The 25,254-nt window shown below is 51.6% G+C and overlaps 1 protein-coding gene across 2 annotated transcripts; it reads right to left on the bottom strand.

Moving 5' to 3' along the window:
* Positions 1 to 2,232: 2,232 nt before the first annotated feature.
* E2f2 (E2F transcription factor 2) lies at positions 2,233 to 22,920 on the bottom strand. 2 transcript variants are annotated; one of them, XM_021200692.2, is made up of 7 exons: positions 22,538 to 22,920; positions 17,140 to 17,245; positions 15,211 to 15,430; positions 14,351 to 14,509; positions 12,185 to 12,299; positions 9,861 to 10,053; positions 2,233 to 4,512 (listed from the first exon to the last, which is right to left on the bottom strand). In XM_021200692.2, the coding sequence occupies exons 1-7, from the start codon at positions 22,793 to 22,795 to the stop codon at positions 4,232 to 4,234; spliced, it is 1,332 nt and encodes a 443-aa protein (XP_021056351.1). In that variant the 5' UTR covers positions 22,796 to 22,920; the 3' UTR covers positions 2,233 to 4,231. The 2 variants fall into 2 exon arrangements, with proteins under 2 accessions (XP_021056351.1, XP_029395855.1); XM_029539995.1 differs by lacking the exons at positions 15,211 to 15,430; positions 17,140 to 17,245; positions 22,538 to 22,920 and adding an exon at positions 14,860 to 14,904 and having other exon boundaries at positions 14,351 to 14,507.
* Between the last annotated feature and the right edge of the window lie 2,334 nt (positions 22,921 to 25,254).

Here is a 25,254-nt window from a genome sequence, read left to right as displayed (position 1 = left end):
CTCTGATGTACCCTGGGCTGATTCATATGCTCACACTTGGATTCTCTAAGAAGAAAAGGGGGCTGGAGAGATGACTCAGTGGTTAAGAGCACTGACTGCTNTTCTAGAGGTCCTGAGTTCAATTCCCAGCAACCACATGGTGACTCACAACCATCTATAATGGGATCTGATGCCCTCTTCTGGTGTGTCTAAAGACAGTGTATTCACATATATACATATAATAATAATTAAAAAACCCAAGTCCCTAATTGGATATATAATTTGCAAATATTTTCTCCCATTCTATAAGATTATAAGATGCCCTTTCACATTAAAGATGATGTTCTGGTTTGTTTAATTTTGGTTTTTTTTTGTTGGGTTTTTTTTGTTTTTTTGTTTGTTTGTTTGTTTTTTTATATCTCTTCCTAGTAGTTGTGGTTAGCCTTGAAATCCTGTGTCCTTCACCACCTGAATACTGGTTTCAGGTATATACCATACCTGGCATTCCAACATCCTTCCCTTTTCCAACAATAATGTTTTTGCAGATTCTTGGGGTGAGACAGATGGCTCGGTGAGTATGTGTGCTTTATGAGCGAGCACACGTACGTGAGTTCACATTAGAAACAAAGCCAAAAACAAGCAAAAGGAGCCCAGGCAGGGAGGTACAAGGGGGTTCCCAAAGCTTGCCGCCAAAGCAGGCAGCTCTGGGCACCGTGACAGAGGGAGGCAACTAAAATTGGCCTTTGGCCTCTGTGCACTCGCGCCCATGTGCATGATGCTGACGTCTCTGACTGGGAACCCCGCTTTGAGGTGTAGAAGACACGGTGGATGCGGTTAGGAACAGGGAGGCTATGAGGGAGGCAATGGCACAGACTGGTGAAGAGTGGGGTAGGCAGGTGGATCATATCGCCGAGCTTGGCACCGCTAACTCCAGGCACGGGAACAGCACGACATGGAAGGGAGGACACAGAGGCGGGGCACATCACCTGGGAAAATATGTTCCTAACCCCCAGTCAAGGGACCAGACACTCAGTGTCATTCAGGAAGCACAGCAGGCCTGAGGTACAGTTCAATGGTTGGGCATGTATCTAATGCGTGTGAGGGATGGGATCCCCAGTTCTGCAAAAAAGAAATCACACACCAGAACAAAGCTTACCAGAGCTGCCATTATTTAATGCCCAATTATCACAACAGAATGAAACTTGCTGGTGGTTCAAGGCAGGACTTTGGGTGAAACCAGGAGGTAGGTGACCCTCATGGAGTCCCAACCCAGGGACTCCAGACCTTCCCACCCCCCAGGTATCCTCAAAAAGATCAAAACCCACAAGACTTCCTATCTCCTAGGAGCCAGAGGCTGGCCAGACCTGTAGCCACCATGATCCCTGAAGAGCCTTGTGGAAGAGACAACCTGGGTAAGGTGGGGCCTCTGGGTACGACAGAAACCTAAACCCTGGCTTCTCATCAACCCCAGAGGTTTCAGAAGCGCTAAAGCTATAGAACACCCTATGGCGGCATGAGCAAACACTTTACAACACTAATCTGTGCAGAAGAGAGGCTGAGAACTCACAGGGGGGGGGGGAACCACGCTACCCCCCCCTGAAATGGTTTACAAACTCCCCAAACTCCCACTCCTCACAGCCACACAAGCTGGCCATGCCACCACAGAGAAGGGACTCACCCTGACATCTTCAATGGTGCATCTCCAAGCCTATTTACAAGTTTAATTCTGCTAAGTGCTCTGGAGTCCCCAGGGATATCACTAGGGGACACTGGTGGGGCTGGGAAACTTCCCTGAAGAACAGTATTCCACTCAGAAACTGGTAGCTTTCCCACCCTAACATGAAAGTTTCCCTAGGGCCTAAAAGACTCAAACTAGTGCTCCAAATGGGGTACACCCCATTCTTTTAAAGCACTCTAAGGAACTTAAAGAGGTCTCAAGTATCATTGGCAAGAAAGAGGTGTGAGCATGTTCCCACGCCAGCTTCGGGCTTCTCCTGAGAGGTCCAGCCCCTTGACCAGGCAGGGTTGATAAGAAAGAGCTCAAAGATCAAAAGGCTGGGGAAGCCTCCATCCATCCCTGCCCTGGGCTTTTGGTGACTGAACTTGAATCTGGACTCCATTCTTTTTTTTTTTTTTTTTTTGTTTTTCGAGACAGGATTTCTCTGTATAGCCCTGGCTGTCCTGGAACTCTGTAGACCAGGCTGGCCTCGAACTCAGAAATCCGCCTGCCTCTGCCTCCCGAGTGCTGGGATTAAAGGCGTGCCGCCACTACTGCCCGGCTTGGACTGCATTCTTAACCTCACTCCAGACAGGAACGACAGTCCTCTTCCCGCTACAACCCAAGCTCTCCTCCACCCAGAGCCCACGGCACAGAGGTTGGGCATCTCGTTTCTCGGAGTTGGCGCACAGCTAAATGGCAAAGACCAGGGAACAGCAATGCTGTCTCCGGCCTCACGTGCATCAAACCAGAGCCCAGGTCATCACTCAAGGGACCCCCTGTCTAAAGCACACTGGGCTTTCCGGGTGGTCTGAGACCCCCCCCCATGCTGGGAGAGACCAAGGACACCTCTGTAGCCTGTGTGTCTAACCTGCAGCACGGGCCGCAGACACCTACGAACACAGCCCAACACAGAGTTGTAAACGAACTTCAAACATCATGAGATTAATTATTTTTTTTTGGTAGCTTATCTATGCAGTTCCTGAGGGTGAACTTTAGAGACGACGAGGTCACTCGGACACTCGGTGTAGAAGTAGACAAATTTCAAGTGTGTGTGTAGGGGTGTGTGTGTGAGTCACTGACCACTCCTCGAACAGAACTAACTATGGGCCCAGGAAGCTGACTCAAGGATAAGACAAATTAACCCAAAAGGGTGTCAGTACATATTAGCTCAACATCCAAACTTCAAATTCCCAGTCAGCTAGCTCGGACCTACCTGGCATAGCCAACTTCATCTTTTAAATCAATTTAATGCTACAAACTTACAACAACAACAACAACAACAAAAGTGCTGCCCCACTGAGCCCCTGAGAAACCCAGGCTCCCTGAGGGTAGGTGGAAGGCCTCTCAGACCCCGCCACCCCTGGGTACACCTCTCCGGACACATGGCCTTTGTTAAGCCCATTCTCCATCCCTGGAAAGACAAGGAAGAAAGCAGGACCACAGGAACCCTGGATGGTCAGTCTATGGGCAGAACAAGTGAGATCAAGAGCTCTTCCCAGGTCCCCACGCCAGGAGAGGTGGCAGGCACCAGCCTATCCCCTCATGAGCTGCTGAGGCCTCAGCTGCAGGGAAGAACGCCCTACCCCTGCCCCCTTCAGCACTTCAGTAGGGAAAGGTGCAAACCTGACACCAAGTTCCTGTCACATCTGACCTTGGAAGTGAAGTGAGAGCTTTGGGACAGTGGGTGCTTAAGGAATCTCCCAGGGAAACTCGGGCAGACCTCTCTGCCTCCACCTTCCAGGTCTCTGACCTCCGAGGAAGGGCATCTAGGAGCCATGAATGACTCGTGGCTCCTGCTTTCCCAGGAGCTCTTCTGGGCTAATTCCTGAAGGCCTACATTTACATTCAGAGGCTCAGGAAAGATAAGAGATCCAATAGGAAGCCAGCCCCCTTGGCTACTTCCCCCCAGGGCAGCTACTGGAACTTTCTCTAGGATGGAGGAGACGGAGAATCCCAAGCCAGTGCCTTGCCTGGGCCTGGCATTTTCTAAAATTACAAAGCCTAAGTGCAATTAATATTCAAGCAAACTGGATAGTCTCCTCAAGACCCAGGCACCACGGGGGAAGGGGGTGCAAGGAGCTGGCCTAGACCCCTGGAAGCCCAGATGTGCCCTTAGGCACTGGGCGTGGGCGGGCCTGTCTGAGGAGAAACTAGAACAAATCTCCCTGCTAAAACTCGGGGTGGACAAACACAACTGAACTGGAAATAAATACAAAGGTGTTAAGTGCTTCTTGGAAAAGCCAGGGCCCTCCCGCCCCTCAGAAGGAGGCGGTGAACCCTTTCCCTGAACATGGCCACCTGCACCCGTAGTCCTTCATGAAGGGGTCGGAGGTCAGAAGAGGAGGATCAGGGCTTAGCCCGGACACACTCCTCAGCCATATCCTCCACATCTCCCTAGCTGGCCTCCGCCCAAAAGGAAGGCTGGAATAGAGCCGCGCAGACGGAGGGTGACACCTGGTGTCTGGTGTCCCCCAGCTGGGCAGAGAGCCTGTCAGTCTGTCTGTGAGGAGGTAGAGACAGATGCAGGACGCGTCAATTAATCAACAGGTCCCCAAGATCATAGGAGTCGAAAAGGTCACTGATGCCCTCCCCCTCGTCCATGCCCCACAGGTATTCGTCCTGGTCCAAGGGCGGGGAGAAGCTGATCAGAGGGGAGTTGGCTGCCAGGATTGGGGACAGGAACTGGTCCTCAGTCTGTTGTAGAAGTGGGTGCGACAGCTCCAGCATGTTGTCAGTGGCTTCCAAGGGGACGAGGGATGGGGCTGGCGGCAGTGGTGGTGGCGGTGGCGGTGGTACCGGCTGGGGTATCAGTACTGGTTTGGGAGACAAATAGACAAGGGTCATGACTGGCCTTGAGCACACAGGACAGTCTTCCTGCTCTCCGATGGCTGGCCCCTCCTCCATCTCTTCCACTTAATGGCCTGGGGACACCCGATCTCTCCAGGCTTCAGTCACAGAAACCTCATTCTCCCGTGCTCTTCTCCCCTCCACTGGGTGCAGTGACCTGCTCCCAAAAAACCTACCCACCCCCACCCCACCACACCCCCACCCCCAGCTTCTGTATCCAATCCACCTAGCTACCCTACAGGACTGTTTTGGAAGCCATTTTCTGGTTCCCACATTTCCAGCTTCCCCGACTCTCCTTACATCATTACATTCCCCTGGGTTGAAGATGTGAGGCAGTTTGTGGTTTGTGCAAAGGACCCGAGTTGGGTTCACAGAGCCTACACCTCGCAATCGGTAGCTCCTGATCCCAGAGATCAGACGCCTTCCTTGGCCTCTGTGGGTACTCGTGTTCGTATGCACATACCACGCACACATAAGCGACAAAAGATAAAATAAATCTTTTTTTAAAAGCACTGACCCTCCCACCCCCAAGGGGCTGCCCTTTCAATAAATGGTCCCAGGAGAGTGGGGTGCCCATGTGCAGAGGAGTGAAGTTGGAACCTTAAACTATTTCTTAAAATTAGCTCAAAGTGGACAAAAGGCCAAACGCGAGATCTCAATCTATTAAATTCCTACAGGAGAACCTAGAGCAAACTTCCATGCCGAGTATGGTGGCTTACACCTCTCCTTCTGGCGCTTTGCAGGCAGAGGCAGAAGTACCACACGTTTGAGACTACGGAACAAGACCCTGAAGCAAAACAAAGGCTGGAAAGATAAGCTTAGTGGTTAAGACTGACTGCACTGCGAGTAGGCAGACCTGAGTTCGAATCCCCAGTGCCCACATAAAAGCTAGTATGGCTGTGAGTGCCTACAATCCTAGAATTGGAAGACAGACACAGGTAGATCCCAAGAGCTGATAGGCCAGCCAGTCTGGACAAATAATAGCAATTTCAGAGCTAATGACTTCATCTCAAGGCAACAATTCAGAGAACGATAGAGGGAGACACCAGATGTCTTGCTCTGGCCTCTGAACAGGCGTGAATGTGTGTGCATAGTTATACATGCACACACACACCACATCAATTATAACCACCATCATCACCAAAGTTTAGGGCTGAGGAGAAAACTCAACAGTAGAGCATCTGCCTACTGTACACAGGCCCCGGGTTCCACCCCCAGCACATTACAATCATACCACACCGCTGGGACTACAGCAAAGGGGACAGAATGTGGCTGCAAACCTCAGCCCTGCTTATCAGCTGTGGACACTGATGTGACTGTGTGCGCGTGCGTGTGCGTGTGCGTGTGCGTGTGCGTGTGTGTGTGTGTGTGTGTGTGAAAAGCAGTACCAGGAATAGAAGCCAGGCCCCTTGTACATGCTAGGCAGGCACTCGACCACTGAGCTCTCTATACCTGTTATTTAGAGACAGGGTTTGAAGAAGTCACCGAGGCTGTCCTTGAACTCACCATCATCCAGGCAAACCTCCCACTTATGACCCTCCTGCCTCAGTCTCCCAAGAAGTGGGGAAATCACAGGTTCTTGCCTCTACACCAGGTGAATATTTATGTGTTTGTTTATGTATCTCTTGAGTCTGGGTCTTGAGTCTGTGTTGCCAAGGCTGACCCTGAGTTTCCGGCTTCAAGCACTCCTTCTGTCTTGCTTGTCTTCAAAGCGCAGAACAACAGGCTTCAACCCAAGTCTCCAAATTTCAGACCTCAGAATCTATCTCAGAACGTCAGAGCCAGGATAGGAGTTCGAGGCAACTCTTACTCAAGCCCCTTCTATAATAAGGAAACTGAATCACAACGGGTTAGCAATTCCCCCGGAGATCCAGAACCTTAAATCCCAAGACGGCGCTCTCTGCTTTGGGCCTGGTCTCTGGCTCTCTCACCTCAAAAAAAGACTCTACTTTGAAGCCAGAAAGATGGCTCAGAGGTTAAGAGCACTGGCTGCTCTTGGAGAGAATCTAAGATCGGTCCCTAGCACCTACATGGGGGCTCACTACTGCCTGGCTCTGGCTCCAGGGATCTCATGTCCTCTTCTGCCCTCTGCCCGGCACTGCACACATGTGGTAAACACACACACACACACACACACACACACACACACACACACACACACACACAGAGGCAAACACTCACACACATAAAATAAAAATAAGCAAATCTTTAAAAACAACCAAAAACCTCTACTTAAGCCGGAACATGCAACCTATATCTGTATTTTTGTGAGTGAGTCTGCCTGTAAGTGAGTGTGCATGGAATTATATGTGTGAGTGTGCATGGAAGTGTATGCATGTGAGTGGACACCTTCATGATGGCACCTTCCTTTTTGGTGTTAGTGTGGAAGTGGACACCTTCAGAACAATTTCCTTTTCTTCCCTTCAATGGGGGAGAAAGCAGCAAGCAAACTGGCCCCACCCTTGCCCACCCCAGAGCCTCCTGGTTTTCTTGCCAGTGCCCACCATTGGGGTTAGAACCCAGGGCCTCTGTGGCCAGGCCAATGTTCTACCCCTGAGCTCAGCCACAGCCTCTGGTCTTCAGATCTTACACCAGAAAGCTGGTGAGAAGCTATTACCACGGCCTGCATGCAAGGTCTTGGAGGCCAGCTAACTCGCAGGAAGCTTGAACTCTGGAGAGCCACGTCCTTGTTGACAGCTGAGCCAGAGGGCAGAGCCGCAGGCGGGGTGAGAGGGCGGGGCACAGGAGGCACAGGTCTGGGTTAGAAGATAGTGACTAAGGAGGTGCCCAAAGAGTCAGATGGCTGGCACACAGAGAAGCCCTGGTCCCTGAACAACACCGGAAAGAACCCTGGAATTGTTAAAAGCATGGGTTCTTGTCCCAGATCTTCCAGCGACTTGCTGTGAGACCTTAAGGAAGCCACTAGCTGTCTAGGGGCTTTAATATAATCATACAGAACCAAATCACCGTCAATAGACTTCTGTAAAGGGCTGGACAGCATCTCCTGTCTTGTGGGACATGGGCAGCGTATGTAACACAGTTGCCGTCTGCCCAACTTTTTTTTTTTTTTAGGTTTATTGACTATATTTTATGTGTACAAGCGTTTTGCCTACATGTGTGTATGGTGCCATATGCATGCAGTGCCAGCATAAGTCAGAAGAGGGCGTCAGATCCCCTAGAACTAGAGTTAATCATCACCATGTGAATGCCAGAAATTGAACTCATGTCCTTTGCAAAAAAAAAAAAAAAAACCAGCAGATGTTGGGGGCTGGAGACATGGCTCAAAGGTTAAGAGCACTGACGGTTCTTCTTAAAGGACCCAGGTTCAATTCCCAGCATCTGTAACGGGATCTGATTCCCTCTTCTGGGTGTGCGTGTGAAGACAGATCACTCATACACATATAAATAAATGAATGTTCCTAACACTTGAGCCGTCTCTCTCGAGCCCCTCCCCCCAACCCTTGAAAAATGTAAAAACCAAGCTGGCCCCCAGTCAGGAAGGCCGGTCACGTGACCTGGGGCAGAATCTCAGTAGAAGGCAAAGCCATTCTGCAGAGGTGGCTTCTGAGTCATTAGCTGTACCACCCTCCTCCCAGCCAGGTGTGGGCCCTCCAGCCAGGAGCGCTTCCCGGGTTTATCCTGAGCCTGAGGACACAGCACTGGGCCCCTGTAGACCAAAGGTTAAGACACACCGGGCTGTCTTCCAGCTGTCTAGCCTTGGCTAAGTTGCAACACCTCTCCACCTTGGTTATCTAATGCTAAACCAGCAGGGATGAGACCTCCCTTCAAGGTGTGGTATGGAATGAGATAGCCCAATATGGAGTCATGGTTAAAAAAAAAAAAAAAAAAACTAACAAAAAACCTACTTAGCTAGTGTTACCAGAGAAAGCTCCAAGCCTTCCTCTGGAAATCCAGAACCCCTAGTAATCCTGTCACCGGAGAGCAGACAGAGGACCTCAGCTGTGACTTGGGTTAGAGACCTTGTCTCCAACATTTAAAAAGACCTGGGGCCAGCGAGATGGCTTTGCAGGTAAAGGTGCTTGCCGTTAAGTCTGCCGATCTGGGTTCAATCCCTAGGACCTACATGGTTGAAGGAAAGAACCAACTCCTTACAAGTTGTCCTCGGACCCTCACATGTGTCATGGCATGTTCCTGCTCACATATACACACATCCACATATAACAGTAAATAAATGTAACATAAATATATAAATGAGCCCAGCTGTGGTGGTACACGGCTTTAACTCTAGCACCCAGGATACAGAGGCAGGCGGATCTCCAGGTTCCAGGCCAGCCTGGTCTACAGAGTGAGTTCTAGGACAGCCAAAGCTACAGAGAGAAACCCTGTCTCAGAAAAACAAAAACATTATTATATTCATGTTATAGGTATGAGGATGTTGCCTACGTGTGTGTGTGTGTGTGTGTGTGTGTGTGTGCATCATGTGGGGAATGAGTGTGTGTGTGTCTGTGTGTGCATGTGGATCTCTATGAGTGTGTGGTGTGTTTGTGGTGTATGTGAGTGTGTGAGTGCATGTGTGTGCTCACACACTTCTAGTGCCGGGAGGTACCCAGGAAAGCTCTGGCTCCTCGGGAGCTATAATTATGGAGAGCTGTAAGCCACCATGTGGGTGCTGGGAACCGAACCTGCGTCCTTCTGTGCTCTTAGCTGCTGAACCATCTCTTCAGCCGTGGCTATCCTAATCATATAGAAGTATACTGAAATGTATAGACTTTGGATTTGGTTCATTCCAGTACATGATGTTTTTTATTTACAAAGTCTTGATGATAAACTTTTAATTAAGATATTTTAAGGACCCACAGGCCAAGGTTGTGGCTCGGTGCCCACTTCCCCAGGATGCATCACGCGTGGGTTCAACTCCCACCCCATACACATGCCACCACTTACCGAGGCTTGCCGATTGCCACGTGCTTGGCTTCGAGCCACCCTCACAGCCGTCACGGCAGTAGAAATGACAGTTATTGCCAGGCCAAACATTCGGTTTACATTAGTTCACTAATCCTTTTAATAACCCGAGAGTTAAATATTAACTACTCTTGCCCAACTTACAGATAAGGAAATGGAAGCAGAAACTGTCAGAGGGCACACAGCTGAGGGCATGAGTGGCTGAGCTGCCCCAGAGCTGCCCCAGTTCCCCCATGAGATGAGAATCCTCGTGGACTTCGCAAAGCATGAAGCTCAGAGACCACACATGAGGACACTGGGCTCCTCGGCTGGGAAGAATGCTGGGTAACCGATGAATGCAGATGAAGAAGAATTAGTGCCACACCCACCTCCCCTCTCAGGGAAGGCCTACCTGAAGACTCTATGGTCTCTTCGATCCCCGAGTCAGTGCTGCAGCCGGGCTGAGCGCAGTCAGGGACGGGGCTGAGGGTGGAGGTGGAAGGGAGAGCCTCCTTGGCAGGACTGTCTGGCTCCTGCCCCTCCTCAGGGCACAGGTAGACTTCAATGGGGCCTTGGGTACTCTTTAGATAAATCTGCAGGTTCTCCTGGAGGTGGAAGAGAAACCATCTTACAATGACGGACACAGACCCACACAGGTCAGCTGGTTTGAGCAGACACAGACAGCGATACCCATGGGAGCAGGCTAGGCACAAGCCTGACACTGCCCTGCTTGGCTATGACATCACCATTGCACTCTCCAGCCTGCACGTCTGGGAGGATACCTTGCTTTTCGTTGGGGAAATCAGCCTTCCCTGCCTATGTGCTGCTGTGGTAATATTCCACAACCCAACTCCAATGGTCCCACTTGGGATACAGCTAGGAGAGTCAGGGTTAAGTGGCTCCCTCAGGGTGTCACACGGCCGAGGTCAACCCAACCAGCATTAGGTACAGGACTCTGGCTGGACAGGAGAGAAGGTCCCTTCCTACCAGGGTGGCTGAGCTGTCATCACACGAGCTTTCTATCACAGGAGGGGGACCCTCTTGAGAATAGCACAGAGAAAGGCCGGCAGGGGTAGACTAAGCCCTCTGGCAGATGGGAAGCATGACTTGAGTCACTGAATTAAACTTTGTCTCCAATCTTCAGATTCTGGGCTTTGTCATCAGTGTTCTTCTTGCCCACGAGCTTGAACCAGTTGGACTGGGTTTCTCCCCCGCCGCCCCTTTCCACTGGGTTTCTACATAAGACACAGTGAACACACACACACACACACACACACACACACACACACACACACGTTCAGGTCTCTGCATCACTTCGTCTGGCAGAAACCCTTGTCATCGCTGATACTTAGTTTGCTTGTCACATTTGCCCGGGTCTCCCACAACCCCCTAGGTCCTGAGCTGAGGGGTGGGGCTCACCTCTGCAGTATGGGTTTCCTTCAAACACATCATTTCTGGATTGCCACACCCTAAAGCAAGTTGAGCACCACATCCTTCCGTAAAGCTTAGAACACCAAGAGGCTGGCGTCCAGCTCACCTGATGGGTTTGCCTAGCAGGTATAAGGCGCTGGGCTCCGGCTTCTGCACTATCTAAACTGATGCTGGATGCACTTATAGCCCCAGTATTCCAGAAGCAGAGGCAGGAGGACCAGGATTTCAAGGTCGTCTTGGGTTACACAGTGAGTTTGTGGGGAATGTTGTTAAAGAGGGACCAGAGAACTGAGATTTAGTGTGGTTTAAAAAAAAAAAAGGAGGATCTAGTCTGGCTAGCTGAAGAGGAAGGAAGTGACTCAGGACTCAGAGTGAAAGCCGAGGCTGGCCAGCAGCCCACCGGGCAGGGAGAGGAGCAGTGTGAGGGAAGATGAGAAAAGGCCCTGCACAGAGCATGCCGAGTTCCAGCCAGGCTGACGTGGCCAGGAACAGAGATAGAAGGCGGCTTAGGAGAGGAATCCTCTGGGCTCAGAGTCACACGGGCTTTACCCGAGTATTAAAGAATTCGGGCTGGAGCTGGAGAGATGGCTCAGTGTTAAGGGTGTCCCCTGCTCTTTCAGGGGACCCAGAGTGCCCACATGGCAATTAACAAGAGCCCAAAACTCCAGCTACAAGGAGACCCAATGCCCTCTTCCGATCTCCAGTCACAGCATGCACATGGCACACAGACAACATATGCAGGCAAACCACCCAAACATACACATAAAAACCCAAATAAATATCCAAAAATTAATAAAAATAAATAAAAAAGAAGTTTGGTGTTGTGATAGAGTTCTCCCACTTGTCTCTGACACACACACACACACAGTGACTAGATAAGTAAAATTCTAAAAAAATAATAATAATTTGATCTTGTGCCAGGAATGGTGGTATCTGCCTTTAACACCAATATTTAAGAGGCAGAGGAAGACCACGAATTGGGGGTTGGGCTGGGCCACACAGTGTGTTTAAAGCCAGACTGACCCACACAGACAGGCCCTGTCTTTAAAAAGCCAAGGGTCCAGGTACAGCTCAGTTGTGGAGACCGTGCTAGGGCTCCATCCCCAGCCTTGAAGGCTTCGGTCCTCACCTTCAGCGACTGAGGACCCTTTCTAGCCCTAACTGCAAAGAGAAAACCCCTGTAAAACCAGAGATGCCCTCAGGCCAGAACTTAGTCTCTCTTGTTCCTTCCAGTTTTGGACACTTCAGCCTCAGACTCCAAAGAGCAACTCGGGGCCTTCCCGCCCTGACCTCCACACTTCTAACCTCCGCCCTGTCCGGCACTTCCAATCTTGTCTGTGGTGGAGCCTTGACGGCAATCACGGTCTGCTCCTTGAAGTTGCCTACGGCACGGATATCCTGGTAGGTCACATAGGCCAGTGTAGGGGCAGAAAAGTTAAGAAAAGCAACCTTGTCAATGTATACACCCAGCCTGTGGGGCTTTCCTCTCCCCTCCTAAGCCTGTCACACCCTCACACACCATGCAGCTCAGACAAACTGCAAATGACCATAGACTGTTCTTTGAGTAGCACAAGCCTTCCATCCCTGGGAAGCAAACAGACTGCATATCCAGGGTTAGTGTGGCTGTTTGCAACCTCAAGGAAGTGGGGTTGGCTTAAATGCCCATCAACAAATGAATGGATGCTGAAAATATAGTATGTTCTCAACAGATGATACCAGCATAAAGAAAAATGAAACAGAAAACATACAGGAAAATGTTACAGGAGCAAGGTAACCCAGGCTTAGAAAAACAAACACTGGCCTGGTAGTGATGGTGGCGCATGCCATTAATATCAGCACTCGGGAGGCTGAAGCAGGCGGAGCTTGGAGCTTGAAACCAGCCTGGTCTACGGAGGGAGTTCTAGAACAGTCAGGGCTACACAGAGAAACCTTGTCTCAAAAAAAAAAAAAAGGGCTGGAGAGGTGGCTCAGCGGGTAAGAGCACTGACTGCTCTTCCAAAGGTCCTGAGTTCAAATCCCAGCAACTACGTGGTAGCTCACTGTAATGAGATCTGACACCTTTTGGTGTGTCTGAAGACAGCTACAGTGTACTTACATACAACAATAAATAAAAAACTTTAAAACAAAACAAAACAAAATATAGTAATAAAGATAAACCAATCCTCTTTCAAAAAGGAAGAAAGTCACTGTTCTAGTCATTGTTCTCTCTTACGTGGCTCCTAACTGCTAATTTTCATGTGTATACATGTGTGTATGTGAGGGAGGGTAGAGGTCAGAAAGAGAAGGTGGGGGGAAGCTTTAAGGGAAGGGCGTGGGAGGGGCAGTAGAGCACAAGTAATATGGAATATGGAAGCCGAAGGGGGAACCCGGGGGTAGGTTACAAGAAGCAGGAGAGTAAAGGGTAAGAAGCAAGTAAAATTGCTTCCCATGGACTGGCCAGGGAATGGCAGCTGCCTGGGAGACCTTAGAGGCTGGGCTCTTGCTGCCAAGTGGCCCCCAAACCTCGGAAAGCTTTGTAGGTTACTGTTTGTCTCCTCCTAAGGAGCGATGAATATATAATGCAATAAGCCATGTATTGAAGGTAATTTTAAACTCAGTTTGGGATGACCCAGTCTAAGAAAATAGTTCAGAGTGCCAGCTCTTTTGCTTTATTGGGGGCTACAAGATTTAATGACCTTGTAACCAGGGGCTGGAGATCAGGGGCAGAGCCCTCAACTGTCACACACAAGGCCCTACCCTATGCTGGACTCTTTGGGGAGCCAAAAAGGGAATTCTAGGGGTGGGTTACAAATAAGGGTGGGGGAAAAGAGATGGTGGGAGATGAGACGGTCAACCTCAGTTAAGAACATGTTTTTAGAAATAAAGGCTGGCAGGTCTGGAGAGATGGCTCAGCAGCTAAGAGCACTGGCTGCTCTTGCAGAGGTCCTGAGTTCAAGTCCCAGCAACCCATGGTTGCTCACAACCATCTGTAATAGGATTTGGTGTTCTCTCCTGGTGTGGGAATGAGCCCGCAGGGAATGAAGACACTCAGCTACAAGCCGGCAATTTGATCCTTGGGACCTCCGTGGTAGAAGGAGAGAACCAACTTTCATAAGCTGTCCCCTGGCCTCCATACACATGCCACAGCACAGCGCACTCCTCCACACACAATGAGAAAAAAAAGCATAACTAAAAAATAAATTAAGGGAAGTCCAGACTGGATCCAAACACGCACTGTAGGTCTTATCAACATTTACAGTAGGTACCAAGCACAGAACCTAAATCTCTTCGGCAGGATCTCACAAAAGACCCAAAGCAACCCCCAAACTTCGCTAAGCTTGAGAGGGAGATACAAATGTGACTGTCCTCTAGAGGGAGCTAGTCCCTGTACGGAGGTTTAAAAAAAAAAAAAAAAAAATCAACGGAGTGTACATTTCGATAGCCAGCAGTCCTGCTCTCTGCTCCTCCCCCCCCTGCCCGCAGAAAGGATATTTCTTGTTGGCATTATCTTCGGTCAGGTGCTTGAAGCTCAGCGAGCAACTCTGAATGAGCTGGTCCAAGGTCTGCTCCGCATTCATCAGCTCCTTCAGCTCCTGCCCTAACTGCTGCTGCCTGGAGGGTCGGGTGGGGTCTTCAAGTAGTCCCCTGCCTCTGGGAACAGAGCAATCCCCAACGTCATGGTCTCCATCTCAGGGCTACACCCCCCCCCCCGCATAACCGCAGAGGGCAGCTGGTGGTGAAACTCCAAGCCAGGGCTAGTCACCAGCGGTGCCCCCCTCCCAAGTTAGGCAAATCAGTGGGGATGCCCAGCTCCCTGGGAACTATCATGGCCTAAGCACTTGAAGCTTGCGGGGTAGGTTAGAGATAAGAAGCCTGAACCCCAGCGTCCAATCCTTAGGCCCCAGCCTCCATCAGCTGTTGACTTTAGCCTTGGCTCCGTTCCTGGGTTTCCTTAAGGGTTCATGCCAGGATGCTTTCAGACCCTGGAGCCCGACCCATACCTGAGCTATTCCCAAAGGCTTTCCTAAGTCAAGAGGAGGATCCTGGGGCCCCTAATACAAGGAGCTAGGGTCCTCTCGGACCTGTGCAACCCCTAGAATCCTCCGCTCTGACCAGTTCCTTGGCTCCCTCTCTCTCGCTACTATGCCAGCATTGAACACCTGTTCCACCCCATTCAAACACACAGGCTATGCCCCATTGGCCACCTACTTCCACCCCCATCCTGTACTTGTGCGAATTGCCTGTTGCTGGGGAGGGCACCCTAAATCTCACACCTATTGGCTACTGTTCCCGGCCCCGCCCCTAACACATGCACCCATTGGATGGTGCCCTGGCCGGGCCCAGGCACTCACACCCACTGGATGTTGTTTTTGGACTTCTTGCGGATGAGCTGGATACCCTCCAGCACGTTGGTGATGTCATAGATGCGCCGCTTCTGCACATCCAGCACCTCCGCTGCCCAGTTCAGGTCCAGGACTCCATCCTCCGACTCGCTCAGGAGGTAAATGAACTTCTTGGTCAGCAGCCCCAGCGACGTGTCGTAGCGTGTCTTCTCCCCAGGAGACTTGGGGGCTGAGGAGGAAAAGGCCCCACTCACACACTGCTCTGGGGTAGCCAGCCTGGGGTCTCTCCACGAGTTCAGATCCATTCAGAAACACCTTATCCCCCACCCTTCACCGAGAGCTGTCCAAGCGCGCAGAGCACCCAGGCAGGGGGTTCTCCACTGCCACAAAGCCCTGTAACCTCGGGGGAAGGAGACTTGCTCCAGGTCTCTCCGCTAGGGTGCGCTGTCGAGACCGGAAGCCAAGGGTTGTGGACTTCAGGTACCTTTCTACCATAGCTCAGAGCAGACAGCAACAGCTCCAACAACCGCCTAGTGTTGGGAGAGTCACTGCTCTGGGCACTTTCCTTAAGGGAATACCCTACAGGGCTGTACAGAAAGCACAGACTGGTTAAGTCATCTGTTCGGTTCACTCAGCAGATGGCAAAGTAGGATTCAAATCCAGGCAGGCTCCAGTTTTCCTGCTAAACCATTATCATCTCCCAACAATTATACCAGGAATTAGGAGTTATGGTTGAAAGGAAAGGACAAGCCTGGATTTGAGAGCATTTTTATAGATCCACACTTGCCTTTTCTTCCCATGTGTAGCCCGATAATTATCTGAGGGGAATCATGTACCGTCAAACATCAAATAGGGGCCAGGTCCATGGAAAAGGTCCCTTTCTCAACAGGGCTGCCCTTGCGACACCACTTCTCAGCTGAAGCGAATTAAAACCACAAGGGGCCTTTTGCAATCAAATGACTTTAAGTCTCATAGAAGTTGGCATCCAAACTAGTCACGGGAACTAAGTTTTAGTCTCAGATCCCTCAAGAAGGGGACTTGAGAATCCCTTCACACACAGAGGCCAAGCATTTGACACACATACTGCTTACTCCAGTTTTGTGTTCATGGCAGACATTAATAATCGATGTCGGGTGGGCGCCCTTACCCCCATCCCTAATTCCTGACATCTATGCATTCTACCTAAACCTATGCCCTAGTTAGGTCAAATCCATTTATCTCCTAGATGTACTGGCTTAAACTCCCAGGTTAACCGGAAACATCTCTGAGGTAGGAATCCCCTCCACCTTCGCTTTTGAAAGGTTCTAGCCCTGTGGTTCTCAGCCTTCCAAATGCTACAGTCCTTTAACACAGTTCCTCCTGCTGTGGTGACCCACAACCATAAAATTCTTTTTGCTACTTCGTACCTGTAATCTTGCTACTGTTATGAATCATAAGGTAGATATCTGTGTTTTCTGGTGGTCCTAGGTGAGCCCGGTGGACCCCCATGAGACAGCCTGGAGACCTTCGGGTGGTACAGACTGGATTATTCTAGGTTCGCTTCCTTTGAATCACTTAGCAGTCTGTATGTGGGAGGCAGACCCTGCTTAGCTACTAATCCTCTCAGAGCTTTCTCTTTTAGAAAAAGGTCTGATAAACCCAAATATGGAAAACTTTAAAAAAAAAAAAAAAAGCCAAATAAACACTAGTCATCGTGGTTAGCTGGGGGGAGGGGGGACGGGGAAGGGCAGGTGCCTAAAGTACAGGAAGCCATTCAAGGTGTTAGTCTAGCTGTGTGGAGTCCTGAGTTGCCATAACCTTATCTACTGAACAGAATCAATCTTGAGAATACACAAGAAACCTTGGAAAAGCAAATTGTCCGTTAGGCGCCCTTAGGTGACAGGGTGGGGGCTCCTGCCTCGTGCTGCCCCACCGTAGGTGCCCATCGGAAGCTCTTACTTTTGGGGCTTGGCAAACCATCCACGCGGATGCACTTCCCCTTGGGGGTCCGGAATTCAGGGACCGTAGGCCTCCCAATGCCCTCCAGGTCCAACTTCCTTTTGGCCTTTGACAGACAGAGAGGGGGGAAGAGGAAGAGTTAGAGAATCAGGCCTTCCTTGGCCTTTTTTATGAGCTGCAGCAAGGCCAAACAGGCCAGCAACAGCCAGCCATCTCCTGTGTGCTTGCCACCAGCCCTCACTTTGGTGTGTGGCGTGGCCGGCTGAACTTGGTGAGGAAATGTCAGTGCCCACTGAAGTGAGGGACAAATAATCAGGCTGGGGACCTGTCCCTTTCCGAAGCAGCTGGTTCAGACAGACCTGGTGCCCATCACAGCTCCACAGCTGGCCCTTATCAGGGTGGGGCCAGCATCCGCCCAGGCCCAGGGGACTTCCTGGCTCAGTGCCACACCCCAGGGAGGTGCCCACAATTGGGAAACGGTGCAAACACTCCCCCTCACCCCACCCCCCCTCCCAGTTTGGGCTCCAGCTTGAGGTTCCAGGGCCTCCTGAATGGACTGCTTGTCATTCTTTCTTTACTGAGACACAATGAGTCCTTCCCCAGTGTCTTAAGGACAAGCAGCTGAGGCCCTGCTGCCCCTCCCCGTTCCCGCCAAGCTTGGGAAACACCTGCTGGGGAAACCAAACCACAGCACATCTGCTCCACTCTACCCAGACACCACCCACCACCACCACCACCACCACCACCACAGGGCCACAATGAGGCTTCTAGCTGCATTGCCCGGAAAGGGCCTCCCTGATGGCTTAGGGCTGGGCAGGGGTGGGGCAGAGACACTGGGGCACTGGGACACTGGGCAAAGGGCCAGCTGGAATCTCCAGCAAGTCTGAAGTCTCAGTGTGTGACCTAGGGACATGTGCCACCATTGCTAAGGGCCTCAGTTTCCTGCTCAGTAAAATGGGCAGAACATCATGACCTGGAGGACAGCGGCAAGGACTCTAGGGACGTTCTCAGTAGGGGACACACATTAGGGGCTCAGGAAATGCACAGTCTATTCCCCAAAGGCGATCCCAGCATCTTCCTGGACACACCCTCTGGGGCCTCAGAGCCTGTTTCCTTCCTTCGCTGACCCCTAGCTACCTCAGCCAGCGGCCTGAGAGATCTGTTTTAACACTTGACGAGGTCACGCTCCGCAGGGCTCAGCCTTCTAACTGCTGCCGAGCACAGCTGGCCTGACAGGTGTCAGCTCCCCTCCCTGTCGCCTGCCCCCTCCAGGAAGTCTCCCTGGCCTGGCACAAGAATTCTGCTCATCCAAACACCTCCCTGCTCATCCGTCTGAAAGAGTCCTCAGTATTCTTCACCTACCTCGAAACAGACCAAGTCCTAGACTCTAGGGAGGCTAGCCCCATCCTGTCACCAGAGAAAGCCCCCCCCCCCAACAGGGCCCGCTGAACCCCCCCCCCCCCCATATAATCCAAGTTAAGTTCCAACCCTCAGCTCTAAGCCTCCATCCCCATCAGTACCCATAGCGTGGCTGTTGTAATCAAGGCCAGGTGGACTCGGACAGACTGTCTTACAGACTCTGTCTTGAACAAAATGGTTCATTCAAGCTCCCTCCCACCATACAAGGGCAAGTTGACAAGAGGACTGGTCAAGCCTAGCTCTAGCTCATCCTATACTCCTGACCTCCAGTCAGAACCTCTCTGGCCACCTGCAAAGGAAGGGGCGTGGACCAGCCCGTCACACTCTCCCACAGTCCTGAAGTGTAGTAGCACTGACACTCTGTCTTGAGAGACAAGTGGGGACAGGGAGGTTAAGTCACACAGACAAAAGAGCAGAGCCAGGATGTGGACCCAGGTCTGTCCAACTCCGAAGCCGAAGCCATGTGTCAGGCTACAAGAACGGTCCTTTCACACTCCCCCCAGGAACTGCTAGAACATGGGCCAAGGTCCCCCTATGCCATCTGCTCCCCACACCTCACGTGTTCACACGCTGCCTCCTCCTCTCCCACCGTCCCTCACTAGATGCACACTCATTGCAACCCCAGGGTCCCTAAGTAGCAGTGTGTCCCCCACCTAAGGACACCAGCCTAACATCTTTGGGTGCTGCACGCAGAAAGAAGTCAGCACGTGGCTGGCTTGAGCTTGCAAAGGCCGAGTGGCACCTCTCCTGAGCACAGGCCTTGGGGTCAGACGGGGTCAAAGCTGGACCTCTCTTCTCCCTCCTTTGCTAGGTGAGCTGGTTGGTCAGACAACCTTGACCCACTTACACAGTTGGGCCAGTCTGCTCGTGCTGAGGAGACAGTGAGGCAATTCGGCAGGCCGGTGCGGTGGCCACAGCCACTCAGGCAAGGGTATCCCTGCGAGTGACGTTCAAGGGTGAACTTGGACAAGACAGCAGGGGCTAAGGAGAGCAAAGGTCTGTGAGCACACCCAGGGGTCAGTGCGGTTCTCATCTGGACCCCCTGGTTAGGACTTACTCTATTTGCCAAGCCCTTAAGTGTAGACCACACCCCCTGCTCAGGAGCCCCAGAGGAACAGAGGAGCTGGCGTGGAAACACAGGGAGCACGGGGATCAGAGAAGGGCAACCCAAGGTCACACAGGCAGGGACCTGGGTCTCCTTTTCAATCTAGGGCAGGCACTGGGGTGAAAAAATGTAGGGACCACTTTGCTGTTAGCTCCAAAGGACAGCCTGGGACATGTCACCCTAACCCTGAACCTATTCGTCATCTCCTGGCCTGGTGTGGGTAGAGTTTTAAACAAAAATTATGTTTGTCTTACAGTCTAAGCCATTGGAGAGGCTGAGGCAGAATCCTTTTGTTTTAAGACGGGGTCTCATTATGCAGCCCTGGCTATACTAGAACTCTCTCTGCAGACCAGGCTGGCCTCCAACTCACAGATTCACATGCCTCTGCCTCCAGAGTGCTGGGAGTAAAGATCTGGGCCACCACCCTAAGGTGGATCTGGAACTTTCAACAGTCTTCCTGCCTCAGTTTCCCCAGGAGTGTATGTATGCCCAGCTTAGCTGGATCACTTGCGCCTAGGCATTCAGGACCAGCTTGAACAAAGACCCCTAGCTCAATAACAACAGCCAGGTGTGTGACGCACGCCTTTAATCCCAGCACTCGGGAGGCAGAAGCGGGTGAATCTCTGAGTTCAAGGCCAGCCTGGTCTGCATAGTGAGTTCCTGGACCGCCATGTGGATAGCACAAATTAAGAGGCAAAGAGAAACCCAGAAGAGCCCCCACTGTCCTCACAGATCCTGGCTGTAGGACCCAGAGAAACATCATAAGCCTGGCCAGAGGTGAGACTCAACAGGAAAGTTTGGGAGTCCTTTGCTGGTTGACAGCAGAACCAGTGGGCAGGAGGCGAGGAGACCTAAGTCCTGGCCTGACTTCTACAGAGCCACGGTTGTCACCCCTTCAGCGGCCAGCTCCCCAACAAATCCTGCTCACCCCACACTTTGCAGCCACAAAGCAGAAGGCCACACCCAGGGCTGGGCTTGGAGCAGCTCCAGGTCACACCCTTGTAAAATGAGTAAGCAGGGGGTTAGGCCTGCCCACGGGGCACTGGGGCCCCCGGCATCTGGAGATGGACTCGAGATGGTCTCTGGGCCTGGCAGGCTTTTAGGGAGTCTGATGCAAGGATGACACCCCACCCCTCCCCACCCCACCCACCACTTCTTGGCCTTGTGAGTTGAGCAAGTGACTTCACCTCGGCTGGGTTTCCTCACCTATAGAGAGCCTCATCCTCTAACCAAGATAACTGGTGCAGAGTGCCAAGCGGTGTCTGGCATGCAAGAGCCACTCTGGCTAAGATCCCTGAGCCCGCCCTGGGAGAACAGGACAGATGCAGAGTTGGTGGGGAAGTTCAAAACCCCAGCTGTTACTGACACTCTACATCCAAAAGCAGGTGGTCAAAGGCGAGATTAGCCCTCCAGAGTCCCCTTTCCCAGGGGCACCTAGCTCCTAGAATGGGCAGTTCTGGGGTAAAGCCCAGCCGCATAGAGAGCTGCCTTGTGGGTCACTTTGCTGGATGACCTTTGACCCTCAGCTTTCCGCTTCAACAACACGAAGCTCCTTCCTGTTCAGTTTACTTCACACAGCAGCAGAACAGCTGGCCTCAGTTTCTTGCCCTGTAAAATGGGCAATGACAACACAGCCGTGCCACTTCCTGCGCTCCCAGGAAAGGGATCATGGGAGGTAAAACGAAAGCTTGACTCCAGAGGCAGAAAATGAACCTGGCTCTGCCTGGAGCCAGAGAGGCGATCACGGAGTCTGCCCCGGGGGAGGAGGAAGAACAGACAGCTCCACAGGTCGGACAAACTGCCCTGGAGACACAGGGTGGTCTTATCCCTGTCCCTAGACTTACCATACCCTACAAATACCATCTCCCCTCCTTGGCACCTGCTTCCAAACCTGGAACTAACAGAGGAGACAAGCCAAGGAAGGTATATTTTCTGGAAGAGGAAAGTTGGGGGGCTGGCAAGATGGCTCAGTGGGTAGAGGAGTTTGCCACCAAGCTGAACAGCTTGAGTTTGATCCTCAGGACCCACTCAGAAAAAGAAAACCAACTCTGAAAAGTCGTGCTCTGATGTCCAAACACAGTGTGGCACAAATGGCCCCATCCCCCACATAAATGTAATTTTAAAACCTTTAAAAAAAAAAAAAAAAGGAAACAGAGGCCCTGACATCCAAATATACAGTGAAGACCAGAGCTGAAACCAGCCCCCCCAACCCTCCCTCTAACACCCTCAGGCCCTTTCCTATCCATTCCCACAGACCCTGTACTTCAGCCCAAACGCCCCCACACCAGGCCTTCCCTGACATCACATCTCTCACGAGGGAGGACACAGTCCATCGGAACAGGAAACCCAAGAGACTGACTATATTTGCATTCGCTACTGGCCATTTCCGAGGATGACCAGGCTGTGGGGAGGACCTGAGGACAACACTTGAGAAGGAGCTGGCTAGACAACTCTATTCCAGATACCAGTCTGGACCAGAGACCTGGGAGACCTATGCGGATTTAAAGTCACCAGGAAATCCCACAGGCCAAGCCCCTGGCCTGAAAAAGCAGGTGTTGGTTCTGGCGTAAACAATAAGAGAATGAATGAACTGAATGAAGCATAGTCGATGCCTTGGAAGCTCCCTCAAGGTCACGCAGGCGCTAGGGGCACTGGGCTGGGTCTCCAGGCTCCCCTGTCCAGTGCTCATTGCACTCCGCGACAGCAGGCGAGATTACTTCACGGAGTCGGAAAATGAAGGGGTTCTCTCTGCTGCCAGTCCCGCTTCCCCACCTCAACCAGCTGTAATCAAGCTGTTCGGCGTCCCAAGCACCCTCTCTCCCTTTTCCCCACCCAGACACGTATACGGGAAGTACAGGGGGTCCCCAGCATTACCGGCAGCCGGCCTGCGGGTACACATCGCACAATTTGGCCCTCGGGTCCGTGGGGAGTGGCGTCGAGGCAGGTGCCCAGCGCCGCAGAGGAAGGCACCGTCTGCGTGTAAAGCGAAGTGTAGTAGGTGGTGGCGGTGGTGGCCGGGCAGAGCTGGGGGCTGCTCAGACCCGAAGGCCACAGCTCGGTGGGGTTCAGCGCCGGCAAGCTCTTTGTAGGTTGCACCGTGGCCGGAGCCAGGGTCCGCGGCGCGCGCAGCATGGCGAGTGCTGCGCCCCCTACCCACTCGGGTCTGGCGCGCGCGCGCGGGGCACCTGCGGGCTTTGCAGCCGGCTGCACCGCGGACGCCGGGAGCAGCCGCCAATGGACGCCCGCCGGGCAAGGCCGGACCCTCCCCTCCTGGCCCGCCGCCCAGCGCTGCCGAGCTCGGAGATCGCCACTCGGAGATCGCGTGGCACAGGTGGCACTGCCAGGGGCTGGCCCGGTCCGGCTCGCGTCCCGAATGTCTGGGCGTCCGGAGTCCCGCCCGTGCGTGAAAGCGTTCCGGGATGCCCACGGACCCCGCGGACACTCGTGTGCTCTGACCCGCGAAGGGTGTCCTGTGCGCCCTGCTGAGCTCCGCGTTCACCCCTCTAGTTCCCGTCCCTTGCTTGGACTCCTTTTTCTTTTCTTTCTTCTTTTTCTTTCTTTTTCTTTCTTTCTTTCTTTTTTTTCTTTTTTTTTTTTTTTTTTTTTTTTTTTTAGCGCCAAACTATGTGCCGCCAAATTTGGATCTCCCGCGGAAAATGCCGCGCCTCGATTGGCTGCTANGAAGAGCAGTCGGGTGCTCTTACCCACTGAGCCATCTCATCAGCCCAAAGTTCCCTTTTTGATCATCCACTTACCATTCACTCTCTCAAGTTTGGAGAGACTAGAGGAGTGCCAGGCAGGGAAAGATGGGGCATCAGCAGATGCTGGCCTACTCTAGGCTGCTGTGTGGCTTTTGTTTTGTATTTTTAAGTTTGGCCCTTGGCGTGCAAAGCCCTCCAGAGTGAGTCCCCTGGTTAAGACCTCATCAGATCATCACAAACCAGTTAGCCCAGGCTTTCTCTTCAACATTCGCAATTCACATCCAGTCCCCTAACCCTTTTGCGAAAGCTGTTTGACAAGATTTCTTCTCCATTCTCTGGGTCTTTTTTTTTTTTTTTTTTTTTTTTTTAGCGCCAAACTATGTGCCGCCAAATTTGGATCTCCCGCGGAAAATGCCGCGCCTCGATTGGCTGCTACAACATATATAGGCTCCTCCCACCCTCCCACCCCCGGAAAGGCTTAGTCTAAGAAACAACGATTACGACAGGAGCTTAGTGGCTTAAAGGCGCCGCGACATCTGCTGACTTCGGCGTCCTCTTGTAACTGTCGGCGAAACTGAGGCAGGAGGTGCATCTGGAACACCCAGCATAACGACCAACAGTACAGCGAAGAGCGCTGAGGAGGGGACCTCTTTTACTTGGGGGTGGGGCCAAACATTGAAAGAGAGTCAGAGTCGGGACCTGAGCCTTGGCCCTCAAGTGCATTTCCTTGGCCACAAAACCTTTTGTTTGTTCGCTTTGTTGCTTAGTTAGATTAAATTGTTTATTAATATATTAATTAATATAACCAATATGTCCCCTTTCTCTTCAAATGCAACCCAGGAACCTGTTCCTCCGGGCTTTAATTGGCAGAGGAGCAGGGAAAGGTGGCGCCTCTTATGTTTTTCTTCAGGAAAAAACTAACCTCTATTGAGCGCCTACTGTATGCCAGTACAGTACACCAAGATTAGACCATTACATATGTTCTCTTGTTTAATTTATCCCATCAATCCGGAGAAGTGGGATGGGTAAGACCAGAGAGTTGGAGGGGCGGGATAATGTGCCTGGGGTCATTCACAGATTTACTGATCTGAGAATTGGCAGTCAAATGTAGGACAGTCCAGGTTGGGAATCTTTGTTTTAGTAAAGAGCTCCTCCCCACTCTCCCAAACTCTGCCCCTCCCTTGAACAGGCACAGCATGGGTGAGGGGCCAGAGTTTGTCAGGTCACAGTTCCCCCAGCAGGACCCAGCACTCTTCCTGAGTCAAACACCTCCAAGTTTCTCCTTCATCATCATCTTCTTCTTCTTCTTCTTCTTCTTCTTCTTCTTCTTCTTCTTCTTCTTCTTCTTCTTCTTCTTCTTCTTTTAATTAGATATTTTCTTTATTTACATTTCAAATGCTATCCCGAAAGTTCCCTGTACCCTCCCCCCCAACCCCTGCTCCCCTTCTTCCCAATGATGGCCGAATAGGCCATCTTCTGCTACATATGCAGCTAGAGACATGAGCTCTGAGGGTGCTGGTTAGTTCATATTGTTCCACCTATAGGGTTGCAGACCCCTTCAGCTCCTTGGGTACTTTCTCTAGCTCCTCTACTGGGGACCTTGTGTTCCATCCAATAGCTGACTGTGAGCATTACAGGTTTCTTCTAAACAATTATTTTAGCACAACAGTCTCCCTCATTCATAAAGTTCCCTTTTTGTTTTTTAAAGATTTATTTATTTATTATATGTAAGTACACTCCAGAAGAGGGCGTCAGATCTTGTTATGGATGGTTATGAGCCACCATGTGGTTGCTGGGATTTGAACTCCGGACCTTCGGAAGAGCAGTCGGGTGCTCTTACCCACTGAGCCATCTCATCAGCCCAAAGTTCCCTTTTTGATCATCCACTTA

Source organism: Mus pahari, chromosome 6 (genome assembly GCF_900095145.1).
Source record: "Mus pahari chromosome 6, PAHARI_EIJ_v1.1, whole genome shotgun sequence".
In the NCBI taxonomy this organism is placed as follows: domain Eukaryota; kingdom Metazoa; phylum Chordata; class Mammalia; order Rodentia; family Muridae; genus Mus; species Mus pahari.
Note: the sequence above shows the minus strand (reverse complement) of the source record. Positions and strands in the feature narration are given on the sequence as shown.

Bases quoted from the DNA above. Each gene is read 5' to 3' on its own strand.
- E2f2 (XM_021200692.2), bottom strand. From the start codon at position 22,795: ATGCTGCGCGCGCCGCGGACCCTGGCTCCGGCCACGGTGCAACCTACA. The intron at 12,300-14,350 runs ATATCCTTTCTG...TTCTGCCCCTAC, and splicing joins GAAGATAATGCCAACAAGAA to ACTGGCCTATGTGACCTACC. The intron at 10,054-12,184 runs GTTAGAAGTGTG...TTCCACCTCCAG, and splicing joins AAGTGCCGGACAGGGCGGAG to GAGAACCTGCAGATTTATCT.